The following is a 23,318-nucleotide window of genomic DNA, read 5'->3' as shown; positions in this document are numbered from 1 at the left end:
AGCCTTCTATTGTCCTCCATGTTGGATGGTTCAACCACCAGCCTTCTATTGTCCTCCATGACCCCCATGTTGGACGGTTCAACCACCAGCCTTCTATTGTCTTCCTTGTTGGACAGTTCAACCACCAGCCTTCTATTGTCCTCCTTGTTGGACAGTTCAACCACCAGCCTTCTATTGTCCTCCATGTTGGACAGTTCAACCAGCAGCCTTCTATTGTCCTCCATGTCGGACAGTACAACCACCAGCCTTCTATTGTCCTCCATGTTAGACAGTTCAACCTCCAGCCTTCTATTGTCCTCCATGTTGGATGGTTCAACCACCAGCCTTCTATTGTCCTCCATGTTGGACAGTTCAACCTCCAGCCTTCTATTGTCCTCCATGACCTCCATGTTGGACAGTTCAACCACCAGCCTAATATTGTCCTCCATGAACTCCATGTTGGATGGTTCAACCACAAGCCTTCTATTGTCCTCCATGTTGGAGAGTTCAACCACCAGCCTTCTATTGTCCTCCATGTTGGATGGTTCAACCACCAGCCTTCTATTGTCCTCCATGTTGGACAGTTCAACCACCAGCCTTCTATTGTCCTCCATGTTGGACAGTTCAACCTCCAGCCTTCTATTGTCCTCCATGACCTCCATGTTGAACAGTTCAACCACCAGCCTTCTATTGTCCTCCATGAACTCCATGTTGGATGGTTCAACCACAAGCCTTCTATTGTCCTCCATGTTGGAGAGTTCAACCACCAGCCTTGTATTGTCCTCCATGTTGGACAGTTCAACCACCAGCCTTCTATTGTCCTCCATGTTGGACGGTTCAACCCCAGCCTTCTATTGTCCTCCATGTTGGACGGTTCAACCCCAGCCTTCTATTGTCCTCCATGTTGGACGGTTCAACCCCAGCCTTCTATTGTCCTCCATGTTGGACGGTTCAACCAACAGCCTTCTATTGTCCTCCATGTTGGACAGTTCAACCCCCAGCCTTCTATTGTCCTCCATGTTGGACGGTTCAACCCCCAGCCTTCTATTGTCCTCCATGACCTCCATGTTGGACGGTTCAACCACCAGCCTTCTATTGTCCTCCATATAGGACAGTTCAACCTCCAGCCTTCTATTGTCCTCCATGTTGGACAGTTCAACCACCAGCCTTCTATTGTCCTCCATGTTGGACGGTTCAACCCCCAGCCTTCTATTGTCCTCCATGACCTCCATGTTGGACGGTTCAACCACCAGCCTTCTATTGTCCTCCATATAGGACAGTTCAACCTCCAGCCTTCTATTGTCCTCCATGTTGGATGGTTCAACCACCAGCCTTCTATTGTCCTCCATGTTGGATGGTTCAACCACCAGCCTTCTATTGTCCTCCATGACCTCCATGTTGGACGGTTCAACCACCAGCCTTCTATTGTCTTCCTTGTTGGACAGTTCAACCACCAGCCTTCTATTGTCCTCCTTGTTGGACAGTTCAACCACCAGCCTTCTATTGTCCTCCATGTTGGACAGTTCAACCAGCAGCCTTCTATTGTCCTCCATGTCGGACAGTACAACCACCAGCCTCCTATTGTCCTCCATGTTAGACAGTTCAACCTCCAGCCTTCTATTGTCCTCCATGTTGGATGGTTCAACCACCAGCCTTCTATTGTCCTCCATGTTGGACAGTTCAACCTCCAGCCTTCTATTGTCCTCCATGACCTCCATGTTGGACAGTTCAACCACCAGCCTTCTATTGTCCTCCATGAACTCCATGTTGGATGGTTCAACCACAAGCCTTCTATTGTCCTCCATGTTGGAGAGTTCAACCACCAGCCTTCTATTGTCCTCCATGTTGGATGGTTCAACCACCAGCCTTCTATTGTCCTCCATGTTGGACAGTTCAACCACCAGCCTTCTATTGTCCTCCATGTTGGACAGTTCAACCTCCAGCCTTCTATTGTCCTCCATGACCTCCATGTTGGACAGTTCAACCACCAGCCTTCTATTGTCCTCCATGAACTCCATGTTGGATGGTTCAACCACAAGCCTTCTATTGTCCTCCATGTTGGAGAGTTCAACCACCAGCCTTCTATTGTCCTCCATGTTGGACAGTTCAACCACCAGCCTTCTATTGTCCTCCATGTTGGACGGTTCAACCCCCAGCCTTCTATTGTCCTCCATGTTGGACGGTTCAACCCCCAGCCTTCTATTGTCCTCCATGTTGGACGGTTCAACCCCCAGCCTTCTATTGTCCTCCATGTTGGACGGTTCAACCACCAGCCTTCTATTGTCCTCCATGTTGGACAGTTCAACCCCCAGCCTTCTATTGTCCTCCATGTTGGACGGTTCAACCCCCATCCTTCTATTGTCCTCCATGACCTCCATGTTGGACGGTTCAACCACCAGCCTTCTATTGTCCTCCATATAGGACAGTTCAACCTCCAGCCTTCTATTGTCCTCCATGTTGGACAGTTCAACCACCAGCCTTCTATTGTCCTCCATGTTGGACGGTTCAACCACCAGCCTTCTATTGTCCTCCTTGTTGGACAGTTCAACCACCAGCCTTCTATTGTCCTCCTTGTTGGACAGTTCAACCACCAGCCTTCTATTGTCCTCCATGTTGGACAGTTCAACCAGCAGCCTTCTATTGTCCTCCATGTCGGACAGTACAACCACCAGCCTTCTATTGTCCTCCATGTTGGACAGTTCAACCTCCAGCCTTCTATTGTCCTCCATGTTGGATGGTTCAACCACCAGCCTTCTATTGTCCTCCATGTTGGACAGTTCAACCTCCAGCCTTCTATTGTCCTCCATAAACTCCATGTTGGACGGTTCAACCACCAGCCTTCTATTGTCCTCCATGTTGGACAGTTCAACCAGCAGCCTTCTATTGTCCTCCATGTTGGACAGTTCAACCACCAGCCTTCTATTGTCCTCCATGACCTCCATGTTGGACAGTTCAACCACCAGCCTTCTATTGTCCTCCTTGTTGGACAGTTCAACCACCAGCCTTCTATTGTCCTCCATGTTGGACAGTTCAACCAGCAGCCTTCTATTGTCCTCCATGTCGGACAGTACAACCACCAGCCTTCTATTGTCCTCCATGTTGGACAGTTCAACCTCCAGCCTTCTATTGTCCTCCATGTTGGACAGTTCAACCTCCAGCCTTCTATTGTCCTCCATAAACTCCATGTTGGACGGTTCAACCACCAGCCTTCTATTGTCCTCCATGTTGGACAGTTCAACCAGCAGCCTTCTATTGTCCTCCATGTTGGACAGTTCAACCACCAGCCTTCTATTGTCCTCCATGTTGGACAGTTCAACCTCCAGCCTTCTATTGTCCTTCATGACCTCCATGTTGGACAGTTCAACCACCAGCCTTCTATTGTCCTCCATGACCTCCATGTTGGATGGTTCAACCACCAGCCTTCTATTGTCCTCCACGTTGGACAGTTCAACCACCAGCCTTCTATTGTCCTCCATGTTGGATGGTTCAACCACCAGCCTTCTATTGTCCTCCATGTTGGACAGTTCAACCACCAGCCTTCTATTGTCCTCCATGTTGGACAGTTCAACCTCCAGCCTTCTATTGTCCTCCATGTTGGACAGTTCAACCACCAAACTTCTATTGTCCTCCATATTGGATGGTTCAACCACCAGCCTTCTATTGTCCTCCATGACCTCCATGTTGGATGGTTCAACCACCAGCCTTCTATTGATCTCCATGACCTCCATGCTGTATGGTTCAACCACCAGCCTTCTATTGTCCTCCATGTTGGACAGTTCAACCACCAGCCTTCTATTGTCCTCCATGTTGGATGGTTCAACCACCAGCATTCTATTGTCCTCCATGACCTCCATGTTGTATGGTTCAACCACCAGTCTTCTATTGTCCTCCATGTTGGACAGTTCAACCACCAGCCTTCTATTGTCCTCCATGTTGGACAGTTCAACCACCAGCCTTCTATTGTCCTCCATGTTGGAAGGTATTTGCCAATTCAAGCACGTGTCCGCACGCAACTCAAACGTATGGCGACACAACCGATAATTACCCCATTCCCACGTGGTTATGAATGCTTCCCGTACTGCCATAGTGGCAAAGACACGAAGATGAGTCCTCTATCTGTCTCTATAGATTGCAAAGGGTGATGGACAGCTGGATGAACAGATTCATTTACTTGTTTATTTGTCAGGGACAGTGTGTTTCTAACGAAGAGTATCTGTTGCACCGGAATGAGCTCATTTACTTCCATCTGCAGTACTTGGATTGCTAACGTGGAATAACAGTATCATACTTCAGCAGTCCAAAAATCCTATATTCCATATAAGAACTATGAAACTTGGTGGTTTCATCTCTCGTTCTCTGTTTTTGTCTATCTGCCAAGTTCCCTATCTCCCTGTCTCGGTCTCTCTCCCTGTCTCTCTCTCTCCCTGTCTCAGTCTCTCTCTCTGTCTCTGTCTCTCTCTCTCTCCCTGTCTCGGTCTCTCTCTCTGTCTCTCTCTCAGTCTCCCTCTCTCTCTGCTGAATCCCTCTCTCTCTGCTGAATCTCTCTCACTCACTCTCTCTCTCTCTGATGAATCCTTCTCTCTCTCTCTCTCTCTCCGTCTCTGCTGAATCTCTCTCTTTCGCTCTCTCTCTCTCTCTCTCTCTGCTGAATCTCTCTCTCTTTCTCTCCCTCTCTGTCTCTGATGAATCCTTCTCTCTCTCTGTCTCTCTCTGCTGAATCCCTCTCTCTTTCTCTCCCTCTCTCTCTCTGCTGAATCCTTCTCTCTCTGTATTGGCATTAGCACAGGCCTTTGGAGAGGCCTCCTCAGAAAAATGGGGGAAGGCAAGGGGGGAAACTTGGAACAATATATTGTAAGTAAATAAATGGTCTGAAAACGAATCCAAACAAAGCCTGGGGTGCAGCCTTGGGCCTTGGGCCCTAAATAACGCCCTTAATGACTCTTTTGATAACATGATAATAACAGGTCAGCTCCTACTTCACAAGTCACTGGGTTTATTGTGCAGGGAGGAGCTGAGCATGGGGCCTGGATTAGAGAGAGACAGAGAGAGAGAGAGAGAGAGAGACAGAGAGAGATTATTTCCCTCAGATTACACAGATCCACAAAAAATTTGAATACAAACCCAATTATGATAAACTCCCATATCTACTGGGTGAAATACCACAGTGTGACATCACAGCAGCAAGATTTGTGACCCGTTGCCACAAGAAAAGGGCAACCAGTGAAGAACAAACACCATTGTAAATACAACCCATATTTATGCTTATTTATTTTCCCTTGTGTACTTTAACCATTTGTACATCGTTGCAACACGGTATATATACGTAATATGACATTTGTAATGTCTTTATTGTTTTGAAACTTCTGTATGTGTAATATTTACTGTTAATTTTTATTGTTTATTTCACTTTTGTATATTATCTACCTCACTTGCTTTGGCAATGTTAACACATGTTTCCCATGACAATAAAGCCCCTTGAATTGGATTGAATTGAATTGAGAGAGGGAGAGAGAGAGAGAGACAGAGACAGAGACAGACAGAGAGAGAGACAGCAAGAGAGACAGAGAGAGAGAGAGAAAGGCCGCCGTAGGCAGACATGGCTCTCAAGAGAGAGAGAGAAAGTGACAGGAGAGAGAGAATATAGAGAGAGACAGAAAAATGACAGGATAGTGTGGACAGCTGACTCTGGCGACACTGAATATCACACAGCTACTAACCTGGGAGGGAGAAAGGGTCAAAATGATGACAATGTAATGTAATGCTCTTTCTGTGGGCAGCGGCTTATACAGTGGCTTAATACAATGGATTTATGCAGTTGATTAATATAGTGGCTTTATGCTGTGGCTTTATACAGTGGCTTTACGCAGTGGCTTAATACAGTGGCTTTATGCAGTGGCTTAATACAGTGGCTTTATGCAGTGGCTTTATGCAGTTGATTAATACAGTGGCTTTATGCAGTGGCTTTATACAGTGGCTTTATACAGTGGCTTTATGTGGTGGCTTTATACAGTGGATTAATACAGTGGCTTTATACAGTTGTTTATACAGTGGCTTTATGCAGTGGCTTTATGTGGTGGCTTTATACAGTTGATTAATACAGTGGCTTTATGTGGTGGCTTTATACAGTTGATTAATACAGTGGCTTTATACAGTGGCTTTATACAGTGGATTAATACAGTGGCTTTATACAGTGGCTTTATGTGGTGGCTTTATACAGTGGATTAATACATTGGCTTTATACAGTGGATTAATACAGTGGCTTTAAACAGTGGCTTTATTTGGTGGCTTTATACAGTTGATTAATACAGTGGCTTTATGTGGTGGCTTTATACAGTTGATTAATACAGTGGCTTTATACAGTGGCTTTATACAGTGGATTAATACAGTGGCTTTATACAGTGGATTAATACAGTGGCTTTATACAGTGGCTTTATACAGTGGCTTTATACAGTGGCTTTATACAGTGGCTTTATGCAGTTGATTAATACAGTGGCTTTATGCAGTTGATTAATACTGTGGCTTTATGCAGTTGATTAATACAGTGGTTTTATGCAGTTGATTAATACTGTGGCTTTATACAGTGGATTAATACAGTGGCTTTAAACAGTGGCTTTATGTGGTGGCTTTATACAGTTGATTAATACAGTGGCTTTATGTGGTGGCTTTATACAGTTGATTAATACAGTGGCTTTATACAGTGGCTTTATACAGTGGATTAATACAGTGGCTTTATACAGTGGCTTTATACAGTGGCTTTATACAGTGGCTTTATGTGGTGGCTTTATGCAGTTGATTAATACAGTGGCTTTATGCAGTTGATTAATACTGTGGCTTTATACAGTGGATTAATACAGTGGCTTTAAACAGTGGCTTTATGTGGTGGCTTTATGCAGTTGATTAATACAGTGGCTTTATGCAGTTGATTAATACAGTGGCTTTATACAGTGGATTAATACAGTGGCTTTATACAGTGGATTTATGTGGTGGCTTTATGCAGTTGATTAATACAGTGGCTTTATACAGTTGATTAATACAGTGGCTTTATACAGTTGATTAATACAGTGGCTTTATGCAATGGCTTTATACAGTGGCTTTATACAGTGGCTTTATACAGTGGATTAATACAGTGGTTTTATACAGTGGATTTATACAGTGGCTTTATACAGTGGATTAATACAGTGGCTTTATACAGTTGTTTATATAGTGGCTTTATACAGTGGCTTAATGCAGTGGCTTTATACAGTTGTTTATATAGTGGCTTTATACAGTGGCTTAATGCAGTGGCTTTATACAGTCGTTTATACAGTGGTTTTACATAGTGGCTTTATACAGTGGCTTAATGCACTGACTTTATACAGTTGTTTATACAGTGGCTTTATATAGTGGCTTTATACTGTGGTTTAATGCATTGGCTTTATACAGTTGTTTATACAGTGGTTTTATATAGTTGATTTATACAGTGGCTTAATGCAGTGGCTTTATACCGTTGTTTATACAGTGGTTTTATACTGTGGCTTTATACAGTGGCTTAATGCAGTGGCTTTATAGAGTTGTTTATACAGTGGTTTTATATAGTGGCTTTATACAGTGGCTTAATGCAGTGGCTTTATACAGTTGTTTATACAGTGGTTTTATACTGTGGCTTTATACAGTGGCTTAATGCAGTGGCTTTATACAGTTGTTTATACAGTGGTTTTATATAGTGGCTTTATACAGTGGCTTAATGCAGTGGCTTTATACAGTTGTTTATACAGTGGTTTTATATAGTGGCTTTATTCAGTGGCTTAATGCAGTGGCTTTATACAGTTGTTTATACAGTGGTTTTATATAGTGGCTTTATACAGTGGCTTAATGCAGTGGCTTTATACAGTTGTTTATACAGTGGTTTTATACTGTGGCTTTATACAGTTGTTTATACACTGGCTTTATACAGTTGTTTATACAGTGGCTTTATGCAGTGGTTTTATGCAGTGGCTTTATGCAGTGGTTTTATGCAGTGGCTTTATGCAGTGGTTTTATGCAGTGGCTTTATACAGTGGCTTCATGCAGTGGTTTTATGCAGTGGCTTTATGCAGTGGTTTTATGCAGTGGCTTTATGCAGTGGTTTTATGCAGTGGCTTTATGCAGTGGTTTTATGCAGTGACTTCATGCGGTGGTTGGAATGAGGAAAAATATCGTCGAGCTTCATTACATTTTGAGACACTTTTACTTCCAGAGAACAAGTCTATAGTGTATGTGGTTTGTGTGCATACGGTTCAGCAAGGATGAATAGATAGGCAAAAAACAGATTAAATATCAGCAAAGACATGGAGAGTAATGTGATGGGAGACCTACAGCACTGAATGTGATGTGAGACCTACAGCACTGAATGTGATAGAAGACCTACAGCACTGAATGTGATAGAAGACCTACAGCCCTGTATTGAATGTGATGTGAGACCTACAGTACTGAATGAGACCTACAGTACTGAATGAGACCTACAGTACTGAATGAGACCTACAGTACTGTGATCTTATTGCTCTCCAGCATTGAGTGATATATCCCACCACCATTCCAGCACCTGAACAGTCAATAATAGCCAAGAACATTTTGGAAAAGAACCCATTTGCCGGAGAGAGAGAGAGAGAGAGAGAGAGAGAGAGAGAGAGAGAGAGAGAGAGAGAGAGACAGAAAGAGAGAGAAAGTTTAAAAAAATAATACAAAAAATGTTCCTGCGTCACGTTGCTTTAATTTCTGCCAAAGAAAATGATGACCTGCTGAATGAAGGGTTTCTTAACTTGGCCCGATGCCCGTCAGCTCGTCGGCTCAAAGCTCTGCTGGACCCAAACACTGAGCACGTGCAATCAGACCTCCTCTGGACCCAAACACTGAGAGTCCAATCTTTACAGTATAATGAACACCACAATGAAAACCAATCGGACAAAGGAACCCGGCACTCACCCCCATGCCAAACCAGAAACCTTTTGGATTTCCCTCCAGTGTTTAATGCTCTTATGTTCAGACCACTCGACTGGTTCAAAGATCAATATGCAACGTGTCATTTAGAATAAGGACGGTCTTCTTTATACCATTGGGATTCTCTTAGGGGTGGAATGTCAGGCTAAAGTGGCAACTGCATGTGCAATTTAAAGCTAGTGAGGGAGACGTGAGTCTCCAGCTTCAGTGATTGTTGCAATTCGTTCCAGTCATGGGCAGCAGAGAACTGGACGGAAAGGTGGCCAAAGGAGGAGTTGCCTTTGGGGGTGACCAGTGAAATATACCTGCTGGAGCGCGTGCTGCGGGTGGGTGCTGCTATGGTGACCAATGAACTGAGATAAGGTGGGGCTTTACCTAGCAACGACTTATAGATGACCTGGAGCCAGTGTGTTTGGCAACGAATATGAAGCGAGGGCCAGCCAACGAAAGCATACAGGTCGCAGTGGTGGGTAGTATATGGGGCTTTGGTGACAAAACGGATGGCACTGTGATAGACTGCATCCAATTTGCTGAGTAGAGTGTTGGAGGCTATTTTGTAAATGACATCGCCAAAGTCAAGGATCGGTAGGATAGTCAGTTTTACGAGGGTAAGTTTGACGGCATGAGTGAAGGATGCTTTGTTGTGAAATAGGAAGCCGATTCTAGATTTAACTTTGGATTGGAAATGTTTGATGTGAATCTGGAAGGAGTGTTTACACTCCAGTCAGACACCTAGGTATTTATAGTTGTTCACATATTCTAAGTCAGAACCGTCCAGAGTAGTGATGCTAGATGGGCGGGCGGGTGCGGGCAGCGATCAGTTGAAGAGCATGCATTTAGTTTAACTACCGTTTAAGAGCAGCTGGAGGCCACGGAAGGAGTGTTGTATGGCATTGAACTTGTCTGGAGGTTAGTTAACACAGTGTCCAAAGAAGGGCCAGAGGTATACAGAATGGTGTCGTCTGCATAGAGGTGGATCAGAGAATCACCAGCAGCAAGAGGGACATCATTGATGTATACAGAGAAGAGAGTCGGCCTGAGAATTGAACCCTGTGGCACCCCCATAGAGACTGCCAGAGGTCTGGACAACAGGCCCTCCGATTTGACACACTGAACTCTATCTGGGAGTTGTTGGCTATAATCTCATTATGTAGGCTAGCCTGCCCACCCTATCTGGGAGTTGTTGGCTATAATCTCATTATGTAGGCTAGCCTGCCCACTCTATCGGGGAGCTGTTGGCTATAATCTCATTATGTAGGCTAGCCTGCCCACCCTATCTGGGAGTTGTTGGCTATAATCTCATTATGTAGGCTAGCCTGCCCACTCTATCTGGGAGTTGTTGGCTAGAGCCCAGGCGCCAAGACCAGAGGAGACACATTTGATATTTAACACAACAGTTTTTGTGACAAAATGATTGTTAAACCTGAACATGCGACGGAAACACATTGAACTTTAGATTTTTATTCATGAAAACTTAAGCACAAAAAGTACATGTCATGTTTACTACGTCGTCACGCACTGATGTTTTATCTGCAACGAGTCTGTTTGGTGGGAACACACCACTGGTGGGAAAATTAGCATATTTTATTTATGCTAATTTTTAAAATATTAGCATGAAAATCTTTTGTCAATTAGATGGAAACCTGACAGTCAGTCAATAAGCCATGTCAGCTAACATTTCTTAGGTGGCTAGATGAATTTACCAACCTATCTAAACTTGTAGTAATCATGGTCGAAACTACCGACGGGGCAATTGATTATGTTAGTCACTCTCACTCAGATATCGTATTAAAATCAAGAATTTCTCTCCACCCCATGGTAAAATAAGTAGATTGTATGAAATGAGTTATTAAATAGCTAAATCTTTTCTCTGCCCAATTGCAAAAATGTGTTGGATTGCAGAAAACGTGTTTTAAAACGGCAACATGTTCTCTACACCACTTGGCAAAATGTATTGAATTGCAGGAAATTTACTCTAAAACTTCAATGTTTTCTCTCCACTGTCAAGAGTGGTGCCGCTACAATGTTTTGCTCAAATGTTTACTCAGGGCTCCCAAAAGGCTAGGGCCGGCTCTGACTGCTTGTGTATGTATGCAGACCCGCAAACCACATGACGAGTTCAGATTTGCTATCAAAATTGCCCATCCCTGGCTCAATAACATTGTTATTACATTGTAATAACCCACGTGTAACATAACTTTCATTCATCACATTTTCTCCGTGGAAATATCAGTGTATCAGTTACCTGTTGTCCCCCAGCTGTCTCTATTGCATCATGATGAAAATTACCGCTGCAGTAGTCCTTAACCCATCCCACCCTTCTCTGACCTGTATTGCGGGATTATGCGGCTTTCTTCTCATATGTTTTCTTTTACACTTTGTCCGGTAGGCCAAACGTAAAACAGATGTTTGTGATGAAGTGAAGCAAGCTCTCTCTGCCAGGAAGGGGATTAAAGAAAACCTAACATGACGTCTCTCTCTCCAAATGATGTTTTGTTTCAGGTGACAGGGACCTGGTCCACACACCCTCGGACGGCTCGGCGTACTTCCTCCATCAACCGCTGTGATATATAAACCGAGCGCGTCCAACTGCAGCCGGAGTCCTCCTATAGTTTGGAAGGAGCTACTGGCAAGTCTAGTACTGCTGGAAGGAAGCGTCTCTCTGTCTCTCTCTGTCTTTCTCTTATCCACTATTCTAACTAGGACTTTGGAAGAGTGTCGCCTGGCAACACAGACACAAGATACAGCCGCAAAGTAGAAGGTAGGACCTTTCCAAAATTACGTAGAAGGATTTTATTTCTTCTGTTGTGAACGATATTTTTACTGCTGCATGTGTTTTTTTAAATATTTTTTTTTACAGACGTTTGTACTATTTAAAATACATTTTGGCATAAATAGACTACTAGAATAATGTCTGTTCCTTTTTTTTAAAATGTCATTTCAGATTAAATCAAGACTAGGGATAGCCTACATCCCGTCGCATATTTTAAAGAAGCAAATATGAATGCTCCGCACTTTGCCATGGACTTTCTGCTGTTGTGCATATCCTTCGGAGCAAGTGTATTGGCAGCCAACTCTCCCACCGTGTCCTCGACGTTGCCAGACACCAATTTCACCGATCTTGGCGCAGCGTTCAGCGATGGAGAAGCAGACAGCGAGAATATTCCCCTGACCAGGAGGAAGCGTTATATTTCACAAAACGACATGCTTGCCATTCTTGATTACCACAATAAAGTAAGAGGGAAAGTTTTCCCTCCGGCGTCCAATATGGAGTACATGGTAAGTGATTTATATCTTCAACTTGATTTAATGATGAATTATCTTTCTTCCTTCACTTGCTCTTCTAATTTGTAGTACCGATATTGATGTTTATGTATTGATACCCAGCCTACTTGTTAGATCAGTTGCCATGGTTCTTATAAATGTGTGTTGCTTAGTGACAGACGCTCTCTGTCATGGTGACTGGTGACGTGTGATAGGTTGATGTGAATCAAGGTCCCCCCAGATGGCACCCTATTCCCTGTATAGTGCACAGGCCATATGGCTCTGGTCAAAAGTAGTTGCAGTATATAGGGAATAGGGGTCTACTTGGAGCCCATGTGTAGTTCAGAGCAGGATGCTCAGTGACAAATATCTCCTCTGGCCCCCTCTCTGACCCTCTCTGACCCTCTCTGACCCTCTCTGGCCATGACCCAGCCGTTGAGCACATTTCAGCGTACAGGACCACCTACAACCTCGCTGGGAGAGGGGTCACGTTTTAGAGGGGTCTTCCTGACTGGGAGGAAAACATTAAGTCCTAAAGTACTCCTCAATGCCTAGTACCTAGTAAGATCACCTCAGGTTAAGTCCTGAATGGAATACTATGGGCCCTGGTCAAATGTAGTGCGCTACATATGAAATAGGGTGCCATTTGTGATCCAAGTGTCCATGTAGTGGTGTAATGGGTTTGGTTGGAGTTGTTCATGACTGAGTGATGAACGGGTTTAAACACACGGTAGCTGGTCGCCGGTAGCCGGGAGCCGGTTGTATTCCCTGGACAAGGTTCCAGTTTAGAGGCTTTATGTCCGTAAACGATGGCTGTAAGAGAGACGAGCTCCAGGTGCGTGTTGCGGATGCAGAGAGGAGTGCATTGTTCCAAGTCGAGGCTGCTGTAAAAGGCTATGATAAAACCAACTATTGGCAGTGCATCGCTCTGAACGGGCCAGTTGCATAGCTATCATAGGAGGATGATGGCTGGCAACGTCAAGCACACAGTGGGAGAGTTGGCAGTCAATACACTTAAAGTCTATGGCAAAGTGCAGAACATTCTATGTTTGCTTTAAAAGAAAATATGCGACGGGATGTAGGCTATCACTCGTCTTGATTTAATCTGAAATGAAAAAATAAAAGAACAGACATTACTCTAGTAGTTTATTTTTTCGGTGTTCCGATTTAAATCTAGTTCTACCATCTAGGAGGTTGAACCACGTGAGAGAGAGAGTGGTACTATAATCTAGGAGGTTGAACCACGTGAGAGAGAGAGTGGTACTATAATCTAGGAGGTTGAACCACGAGAGAGAGAGAGTGGTACTATAATCTAGGAGGTTGAACCACGTGAGAGAGAGAGAGAGAGAGAGAGAGAGAGAGTGGCACTATAATCTAGGAGGTTGAACCACGTGAGAGAGAGAGAGTGGTACTATAATCTAGGAGGTTGAACCACGTGAGAGAGAGAGTGGTACTATAATCTAGGAGGTTGAACCACGAGAGAGAGAGAGAGAGAGAGTGGCACTATAATCTAGGAGGTTGAACCACGAGAGAGAGAGAGAGAGAGAGAGAGAGAGTGGTACTATAATCTAGGAGGTTGTCTCGACTTGACCCTGATCCAATTCCGTTTCAGCAGTTCTGTTGACTAACCGAAGACAGCACGTGTCACTGTTGCATCAGAACTCATGGAACATTGTTGTGTTGGACTACCTAGAACAGTGCAGAACAGTTTCACGTGAATTAAACATTTCAAAGAGATCATAGGTAGCCAGCTGCAGACAAATTAGTTTTCTTAAAAACATTTTCTCAATATGTGGGAACAGGGAGAATAGACAAGGCTTTAACGTGTGGGAACAGGGAGAATAGACAAGGCTTTGTGTGTATATTTTTCTCAGCTTAGTCATGTCCACAGTTCAGTCCATGTTACTCATGATCTCATGTTTCTCATGTTCCCTGTTTGTGTGTATGTGTGTGTGTGTGTGTGTGTGTGTGTGTGTGTGTGTGTGTGTGTGTGTGTGTGTGTGTGTGTGTGTGTAGTCGTGGGACGAGACCCTGTCTAAGTCAGCTGAGGACTGGGCCCACGCGTGTCTGTGGGAGCACGGACCTCGACACCTCCTCAGGTTCCTGGGCCAGAACCTCTCTGTCAGGACTGGACGGTGAGTCACCTCTGAACTTTGACCCCTCACTGTTGACCCTAGATGCTGACCACATGTCGGTTTGGTGTTCAACCCTCTGAAGGTTCAGGATCTGGGGGAGGGGAAACTGGTCCTGGAACTGTCTCCAATGGTTTCTTTTGTTGATGACCCAGTCTGCTTCCTAAATGTCCTGACCCAGTCTGCTTCCTAAATGTCCTGACCCAGTCTGCTTCCTAAATGTCCTGACCCAGTCTGCTTCCTAAATTTCCTGACCCAGTCTGCTTCCTAAATGTCCTGACCCAGTCTGCTTCCTAAATGCCCCGATTCATTATGTAGTGTCCTACGTTTGACCAGAGCTACAAGGGGGGGTGAATAGGGAATAGAATGCCATTTGGGACATGGAGCATGTCTCCAGCTGCGACCCACAAGACCGGCCCCTGGCTGAGTGAATGACCTGACGTTGGGGAAACATTGCCTTAGTCTTTGACTCGTATCTTTTGCCACCAATTAGAAATGATAAATAATAACTTGTTTAGTTATGGATCTACTCTCTGTACTCATCTGAGCGTCTGTGTGTGTCTGTCCTCAGCTACCGCTCTATTCTCCAGTTAGTGAAGCCCTGGCATGATGAAGTGAAGGACTATGTGTTCCCTTACCCCCAGGACTGCAACCCCAGGTGCCCCCTTAAATGCTACGGACCCATGTGTACACATTATACACAGGTAGGAAGACACAAGGACCATGTCATTCTGGGCGGAGTCATAACTTGGTTTAACCCAATGCGGTCAATACTCGATTGATATTAATGTTTGTGTCACTCGAGCATCTCTTTATTTATTTTATTTAAACCTTTATTTAACCAGGTATTTAACCTCATTTGCAACTCCTACTGCTGGGGTGGCAGGGTAGCCTAGTGGTTAGAGCGTTGGACTAGTAACCGGAAGGTTGCAAGTTCAAACCACACAAGGTACAAGTCTGCCCTTTTGCCCCTGAACAGGCAGTTAACCCACTGTTCCTAGGCCGTCATTGAAAATAAGAATTTGTTCTTAACTGACTTGCCTAGTTAAATAAAGATTTTTTTTTTTAAAGGTCCAATGCAGATGTTTTTTTATCTCAATATCAAATAAATAATTTCTGGTTTACCGTGTTGGTTTTCAATTTAAATGGTCAAAAATAAACAAAAATAGCTTAGCGAAGGACAATTTCTCAAGTAAGAATTTTGCTTGGACTGTCTGTGAGTGGAAAACCGAAAAATGAGCTGTTATTGGCATGAGAAAGAGAGGTTTGGAACTCTCTTTCTCATTGGTCTATTAACTCATTTACCTCCTGGTGATGTCACAGTGGAAAGCCAAAACTCCACCCACCAAAACACACTGATATTTCAGGCGGTCTTTTCAAACAGCTCTTATACTAAAAAAGCATTATCATGATTTTAACAAATTCTCAGTATTATTCCAACATCATATATATGTATATATATATAAGACACAGGAAAATCCCATTTTCTGACTGCACTGGGCCTATGTAACTGTTTTAAATGATCTTTACATAACGATGATCCCTACTGTGGTCTCTCTTACTTTACAGATGGTTTGGGCCACAACAAACAAAGTCGGCTGTGCTGTACATACATGTCACAATATGAACGTGTGGGGGAACGTGTGGAAACGGACAACATACTTAGTGTGCAACTATTCATCCAAGTAAGTAGACAGAATTATTATTCTCATTCTATCGTCACCCCTTTGACATTTCAGGAATAAGTAATATGGTATCTTTGAGAAAAGGTATTTGCTTTCTGTTGTCCTATTGTCTTTAACAATGGCGTACTGTACCTTAGTTTCCGAGCATGCCGATGCTCAACCCGCTGTTGGCAACAGTGTGGTTCGTCTCCATCCATTGGAGCTTTAGCAAACACGCGGATTAATGCGTTGGCCGCCATGTTGCTGTGGTTGCCTAGCGACTCAGACATACCGCACACAAGACCGTGTACCTACAGGTACCAGCTACATTCCAAATGCTCCACAGCCTCACCAGAATTACAGAATAATGAATTCCTTAATTCCAGGAATCAAAGGCGGGCGTTTCGTAACCATTGGGCGACTTGTGACTCAGTCCTTCTCTTTTGGCTGGGGGATAATACAACCAGCACTGTGGTGACCTGTTTTAACTCACTAATGGAGAATATGGCTTCCACATGGTATAATGTTGGTGACTAAGCAGCCGTTTTAGAAATGATTCCTTTTTACTCGAGATAAATACGTTCCCCCACAGGTACAATGGTGCCCACTATCAACGTAGCTACTGACAGTCTTACTGAAAATGACGTCATCCACACTCTGTTATTGGCTAGCTTATACATACCCTAATTACATTCCTCTATAAGATAGTTATCCGCTAGTTATGTAGCATTTATGCTAACCCTAACCTACAGACCACTATGTACCAATATTAACTTTGTGTCTGTCTGTCTTGTGTTTTCCAGGGGGAACTGGATCGGAGAGGCACCCTACAAAGTAGGCGTCCCGTGTTCCGCCTGTCCCCCGAGCTACGGAGGCTCCTGTTCCAACAACATGTGCTTCCCAGCCCTCAACACAAACTATCTGCAGTGGTTCAAATAGAGTCTCTGTCCAGACTGCGTCCCAAATCACAGCCTATTCTCTATGTAGCCCTATGGGCCCTGGTCTAAAGTAGTGCACTACATAGGGGATAGGGGGCCAGCCCTGGTCTAAAGTAGTGCACTACATAGGGAATAGGGTGCCATTTGGGACGAAGACTAACACCAAGCTAACATCTTGACCCCCCGACCCCAAACACAGAGACTTTCCCCCCTGAAGGATTTGTACAACAGTCCTGAAAACATGCTATTTTTGTATATATATGGGCTTATTTACGTTGGAAGGCAGCACAATTTTTTTATATAATTATGTGTACATAGAATGTATATTAATGTTTTACGTTGTAACTGGAACTTGTGTTTTTATATGATTATCCTATGATGAATTGGATTGATTGATTGATAGGGAACGCTGTTTAATAACAGATACGGTGCAGATACTGTTTCAGTATTACAGTATTATAGTTTACCATTGGCCATAGGAAGTGGAAGTGGATACTCATGGACACACCGCCTCACAATGGTCCAATGGAAACAACTGGAGACACCTGATCATTTCTGGAGGTTATTGACACGGCAACGCTAGCAACAACAACAAAAAAGTGATTGCTAACTAACTGTAAACAATTTTAGCTGGCTAGCTAATTATCTTGGCTAACTTGTGGAGCAAAACAATTAACTTATTTATCATTAATTAGCCACTGTAAATATATTTTCTAGAAAATGCTACGCTGTCTCCTAACCTGCAAGGTGTGTCCAGGGATGTTTACGTTTGGTAGATTTATGACACCTCCACTTCCAGGCGTAGTATGTGGTTCAGATGCATTTTGACGTCTAAGGTAAAGACAAAGTAACACAGTGCTGGCTGCTAATTTCAAATCAATTAAATGGTGCTGAACACACAGAGCACTATTCAGCTCTCAATGGTGCTGAACACACAGAGCACTATTCAGCTCTCAATGGTGCTGAACACACAGAGCACTATTCAGCTCTCAATGGTGCTGAACACACAGAGCACTATTCAGCTCTCAATGGTGCTGAACACACAGAGCACTATTCAGCTCTCAATGGTGCTGAACACACAGAGCACTATTCAGCTCTCAATGGTGCTAAACACACAGAGCACTATTCAGCTCTCAATGGTGCTAAAAACACAGAGCACTATACATTCCACACATCATTCTCTAGCATTTTATACAGTAGGTTCAACCACGACAGATTGGACTACCAATGTGTTTGGGCGTATGGCATGATACTGTTGGCATACTGTGTTCAGTAGACATCTTCATGTCTTCCTTAATAAGTGTTTACCAACTGTATGTATATAGATAAACCCTCACACTCTGACTATTAATATCCTTATACTACATTCATACTGAAAGTTATTCTTTTTATACGGCATAAGTATTTCATTGAAGGAGGTTTTTTTTTTTGTAAAAATGAACTGTAAATAAATATGTAAAGGAATTATGTCCGTGCATACTGGTTTTCATTAAGATCATCTCATGTGTTTTAATGTAGTGTGGTCGGTATGGTAATGTAATGTGGTTGATGTGGTCATTTAGTGTGGTCGGTATGGTAATGTAATGTGGTTGATGTGGTCATTTAGTGTGGTCAGTATGGTAGTGTAATGTGGTTGATGTGGTCATTTAGTGTGGTCGGTATGGTAATGTAATGTGGTTGATGTGGTCATTTAGTGTGGTTGGTATGGTAATGTAATGTGGTTGGTATGGTATTGTAATGTGGTTGGTATGGTAATGTAATGTGGTTGGTTGGGTAATGTAGTGTGGTTGGTATGGTATTTAGTGTGGTTGGTATGGTAATGTAGAGTGGTTGGTGTGGTCATTTAGTGTGGTTGGTTGGGTAATGTAGTGTGGTTGATGTGGTCATTTAGTGTGGTTGGTATGGTAATGTAATGTGGTTGGTTGGGTAATGTAGTGTGGTTGGTATGGTATTTAGTGTGGTTGGTATGGTAATGTAGAGTGGTTGGTGTGGTCATTTAGTGTGGTTGGTATGGTAATGTAGTGTGGTTGCTATGGTAATTAACAGTGGTTGGTATGGTAATGTAGTGTGGTTGGTATGGTAAGTAACAGTGATTGGTATGGTAATGTAGAGTGGTTGGTATGGTAATTAAAAGTGGTTGGTATGGTAGTGTAGAGTGGTTGGTATGGTAATGTAGAGTTGTTGGTATGGTAATGTAGAGTGGTTGGTATGGTAATTAACAGTGGTTGTTTGGGTAATGTAGTGTGGTTAGCATGGTAATTAACAGCGGTTGGTATGGTAATGTAGAGTGATTGTTGTGGTCATTTAGTGTGGTTGGTATGGTAATGTAGAGTGGTTGGTATGGTAATTAACAGTGGTTGGTATGGTAATGCAGAGTGGTTGGTATGGTAATTAACAGTGGTTGGTATGGTAATGTAGAGTGGTTAGCATGGTAATTAACAGCGGTTGGTATGGTAATGTAGAGTGGTTGGTGTGGTCATTTAGTGTGGTTGGTAAGGTAATGTAGGGTGGTTGGTATGGTAATGTAGAGTGGTTGGTATGGTAATTACCAGTGGTTGGTATGGTAATGTAGAGTGGTTGGTGTGATCATTTAGTGTGGTTGGTATGGTAATGTGGTGTGGTTGGTATGGTAATTAACAGTGGTTGGTATGGTATTGTAGAGTAGGTATGGTATGGTATGGTAATTAACAGTGGTTGGTATGGTAATGTAGAGTGGTTGATATGGTAATTAACAGTGATTGGTATGGTAATGTAGAATGGTTGGTGTGACCATTTAGTGTGGTTGGTATGGTAATGCAGTGTGGTTGGTATGGTAATTAACAGTGGTTGGTATAGTATTGTAGAGTGGTTGGTGTGGTAATTAAAAGTGGTTGGTATGGTAGTGTAGAGTGGTTGGTATGGTAATGTAGAGTTGTTGGTATGGTAATGTGGAGTGGTTAGTATGGTAATTAACAGTGGTTGTTTGGGTAATGTAGTGTGGTTAGCATGGTAATTAACAGCGGTTGGTATGGTATTGTAGAGTGGTTGGTATGGTAATTAACAGTGGTTGGTATGGTAATGTAGAGTGGTTGGTGTGATCATTTAGTGTGGTTGATATGGTAATGTAGTGTGGTTGGTATGGTAATTAACAGTGGTTGGTATAGTATTGTAGAGTGGTTGGTGTGGTAATTAAAAGTGGTTGGTATGGTAGTGTAGAGTGGTTGGTATGGTAATGTAGAGTTGTTGGTATGGTAATGTGGAGTGGTTAGTATGGTAATTAACAGTGGTTGTTTGGGTAATGTAGTGTGGTTAGCATGGTAATTAACAGCGGTTGGTATGGTATTGTAGAGTGGTTGGTATGGTAATTAACAGTGGTTGGTATGGTAATGTAGAGTGGTTGGTGTGATCATTTAGTGTGGTTGATATGGTAATGTAGTGTGGTTGGTATGGTAATTAACAGTGGTTGGTATGGTAATGTAGATTGGTTGGTGTGGTAATATTTTATGGACTAAACTGTGTATTGGCTCATTCATCCCCCCTCCTTTCCCCTGTAACTATTCCCCAGGTTGTTGTTGTAAATGAGAATGTGTTCTCAGTCGACTTACCTGGTGAAATAATGGTTAAATAAAATAAAAATACATTTTGGCAAGAAAATCGTCCCAATATCAGTCCCAATATCAGCCCTACTCTATAGCAGTATGAGACTCGCCCCAATATCAGCCCTACTCTATGGCTGTGTGGGACTAGCATAACAGCAGTGTTAAGGAAACATATATATATATATATATATATATATACACAGTGGGGAGAACAAGTATTTGATACACTGCCGATTTTGCAGGTTTTCCTAATTACAAAGCATGTAGAGGTCTGTAATTTTTATCATAGGTACACTTCAACTGTGAGAGACGGAATCTAAAAGAAAAATCCAGAAAATCACATTGTATGATTTTTAAGTAAATAATTTGCATTTTATTGCATGACATAAGTATTTGATACATCAGAAAAGCAGAACTTAATATTTGGTACAGAAACCTTTGTTTGCAATTACAGAGATCATATGTTTCCTGTAGTTCTTGACCAGGTTTGCACACACTGCAGCAGGGATTTTGGCCCACTCCTCCATACAGACCTTCTCCAGATCCTTCAGGTTTCGGGGCTGTCGCTGGGCAATACAGACTTTCAGCTCCCTCCAAAGATTTTCTATTGGGTTCAGGTCTGGAGACTGGCTAGGCCACTCCAGGACCTTGAGATGCTTCTTACGGAGCCACTCCTTAGTTGCCCTGGCTGTGTGTTTCGGGTCGTTGTCTGGGAAGACCCAGCCACGACCCATCTTCAATGCTCTTACTGAGGGAAGGAGGTTGTTGGCCAAGATCTCGCGATACATGGCCCCATCCATCCTCCCCCTGTAACGATTCTCTTACCAGACACACAACATAGAATGCCCACCCAGCTCACGTCCTGACAAACACTAAAACAAGGAAAACACATACGAACGATGGTAAGAACGTGACAGTACCCCCCCCAAGGTGCAGACTCCGAACGCACAAACTAAACCTATAGGGGAGGGTCTGGGTGGGCATCTGTCCACGGTGGCGGCTCTAGCGCTGGACGTCGACCCCACTCCATAATTGTCTTAGTCCACCTCCTTAGCGTCCCTTGAGTGGCGACCCTCGCCGCTAACCTTGGCCTAGGAAACCTAACAACGGGCCCCACTGGACTGAGGGGCAGCTCCGGACTGAGGTAGCTCAGGACTGAGGGGTAGCTCGGGACTGAGGGGAAGCTCGGGACTGAGGGGAAGCTCAAGAGGAAGCTCAGGACTGAGAGGAAGCTCAGGACTGAGAGGAAGCTCCGGCAGGTTGATGGATCTAGCAGATCCTGGCTGGCTGGTGGTTCCGGCAGATCCTGGCTGACTGGCAGATCCTGGCTGAATGGCGAATCCTGGCAGACTGGCGGATCCCGGCAGACTGGCGGATCCCGGCAGACTGGCGGATCCTGGCTGACTGGCAGTTCTGGCAGACCCTGGCTGACTGGCGGATCCTGGCAGACTGGTGGATCCTGGCAGACTGGCGGATCCTGGCTGACTGGCGGATCTAACTGATCCTGGCAGACTGGCGGCACTTGCGGCGCTGGACAGACTGGCGGCGCTGGGCAGACTGGCGGCACTGGCGACGCTGGGCAGACTGATGGCACTGGCGGCGCTGGGCAGACTGACGGCACTGGCGGCGCTGGGCAGACTGACGGCACTGGCGGCGCTGGGCAGACTGGCGACGCTGGGCAGACTGGCGGCACTGGGCAAGACTGGCGGCACTGACGGCGCTGGGCAGACTGGCGGCACTGACGGCACTGGGCAGACTGGCGGCACTGGCGGCGCTGGGCAGACTGGCGGCACTGACGGCGCTGGGCAGACTGGCGGCACTGACGGCGCTGGGCAGACTGGCGGCACTGGCGGCGCTGGGCAGACTGGCGGCACTGGCGGCGCTGGGCAGACTGGCGGCACTGGCGGCGCTGGGCAGACTGGCGGCACTGGCGGCGCTGGGCAGACTGGCGGCACTGGCGGTGCTAGGCAGACTGGCGGCACTGGCGACGCTGGGCAGACTGGCCGCACTGGGCAGACTGGCGGCACTGGCGGAGCTGGGCAGACTGGAGGCACTGGAAGAGTCTGGTTGACTGGCGGATCTGGAAGAGTCTGGTTGACTGGCGGATCTGGAAGAGTCTGGTTGACTGGCGGATCTGGAAGAGTCTGGTTGACTGGCGGATCTGGAAGAGTCTGGTTGACTGGCAGATCTGGAAGAGTCTGGCTGACTGTCAGATCTGGAAGAGTCTGGCTGACTGGCGGATCGGGAAGAGTCTGGTTGACTGGCAGATCTGGAAGAGTCTGGTTGATTGGCAGATCTGGAAGAGTCTGGCTGACTGGCAGATCTGGAAGAGTCTGGTTGACTGGCAGATCTGGAAGAGTCTGGCTGACTGGCAGATCTGGAAAGAGTCTGGTTGACTGGCAGATCTGGAAGAGTCTGGCTGACTGACAGGTCTGGAAGAGTATGGCTGACTGGCGGATCTGGAAGAGTCTGGCTGACTGACGGATCTGGAAGAGTCTGGCTGACTGGCGGATCTGGAAGAGTCTGGCTGACTGACGGATCTGGAAGAGTCTGGCTGACTGGCAGATCTGGAAGAGTCTGGTTGACTGGCGGATCTGGAAGAGTCTGGCTGACTGACGGATCTGGAAGAGTCTGGTTGACTGGCAGATCTGGAAGAGTCTGGCTGACTGGCGGATCTGGAAGAGTCTGGCTGACTGGCGGATCGGGAAGAGTCTGGCTGACTGGCAGATCTGGAAGAGTCTGGCTGACTGGCAGGTCTGGAAGAGTATGGCTGACTGGCGGATCTGGAAGAGTCTGGCTGACTGACGG

General features: G+C 44.9%; 1 protein-coding gene across 1 annotated transcript; it reads left to right on the top strand.

Annotated features, from left to right (window-relative positions):
* Positions 1 to 11,359: 11,359 nt before the first annotated feature.
* pi15a (peptidase inhibitor 15a) lies at positions 11,360 to 18,401 on the top strand. Its single transcript, XM_042298681.1, has 6 exons — positions 11,360 to 11,695; positions 11,879 to 12,213; positions 14,215 to 14,333; positions 14,902 to 15,034; positions 15,900 to 16,015; positions 16,798 to 18,401. The coding sequence occupies exons 2-6, from the start codon at positions 11,935 to 11,937 to the stop codon at positions 16,931 to 16,933; spliced, it is 783 nt and encodes a 260-aa protein (XP_042154615.1). The 5' UTR covers positions 11,360 to 11,695; positions 11,879 to 11,934; the 3' UTR covers positions 16,934 to 18,401.
* Positions 18,402 to 23,318: the final 4,917 nt, after the last annotated feature.

The sequence above is a fragment of the Oncorhynchus tshawytscha genome, linkage group LG16 (assembly GCF_018296145.1).
Source record: "Oncorhynchus tshawytscha isolate Ot180627B linkage group LG16, Otsh_v2.0, whole genome shotgun sequence".
Taxonomy (NCBI): Eukaryota; Metazoa; Chordata; class Actinopteri; order Salmoniformes; family Salmonidae; genus Oncorhynchus; species Oncorhynchus tshawytscha.
Note: the sequence above shows the minus strand (reverse complement) of the source record. Positions and strands in the feature narration are given on the sequence as shown.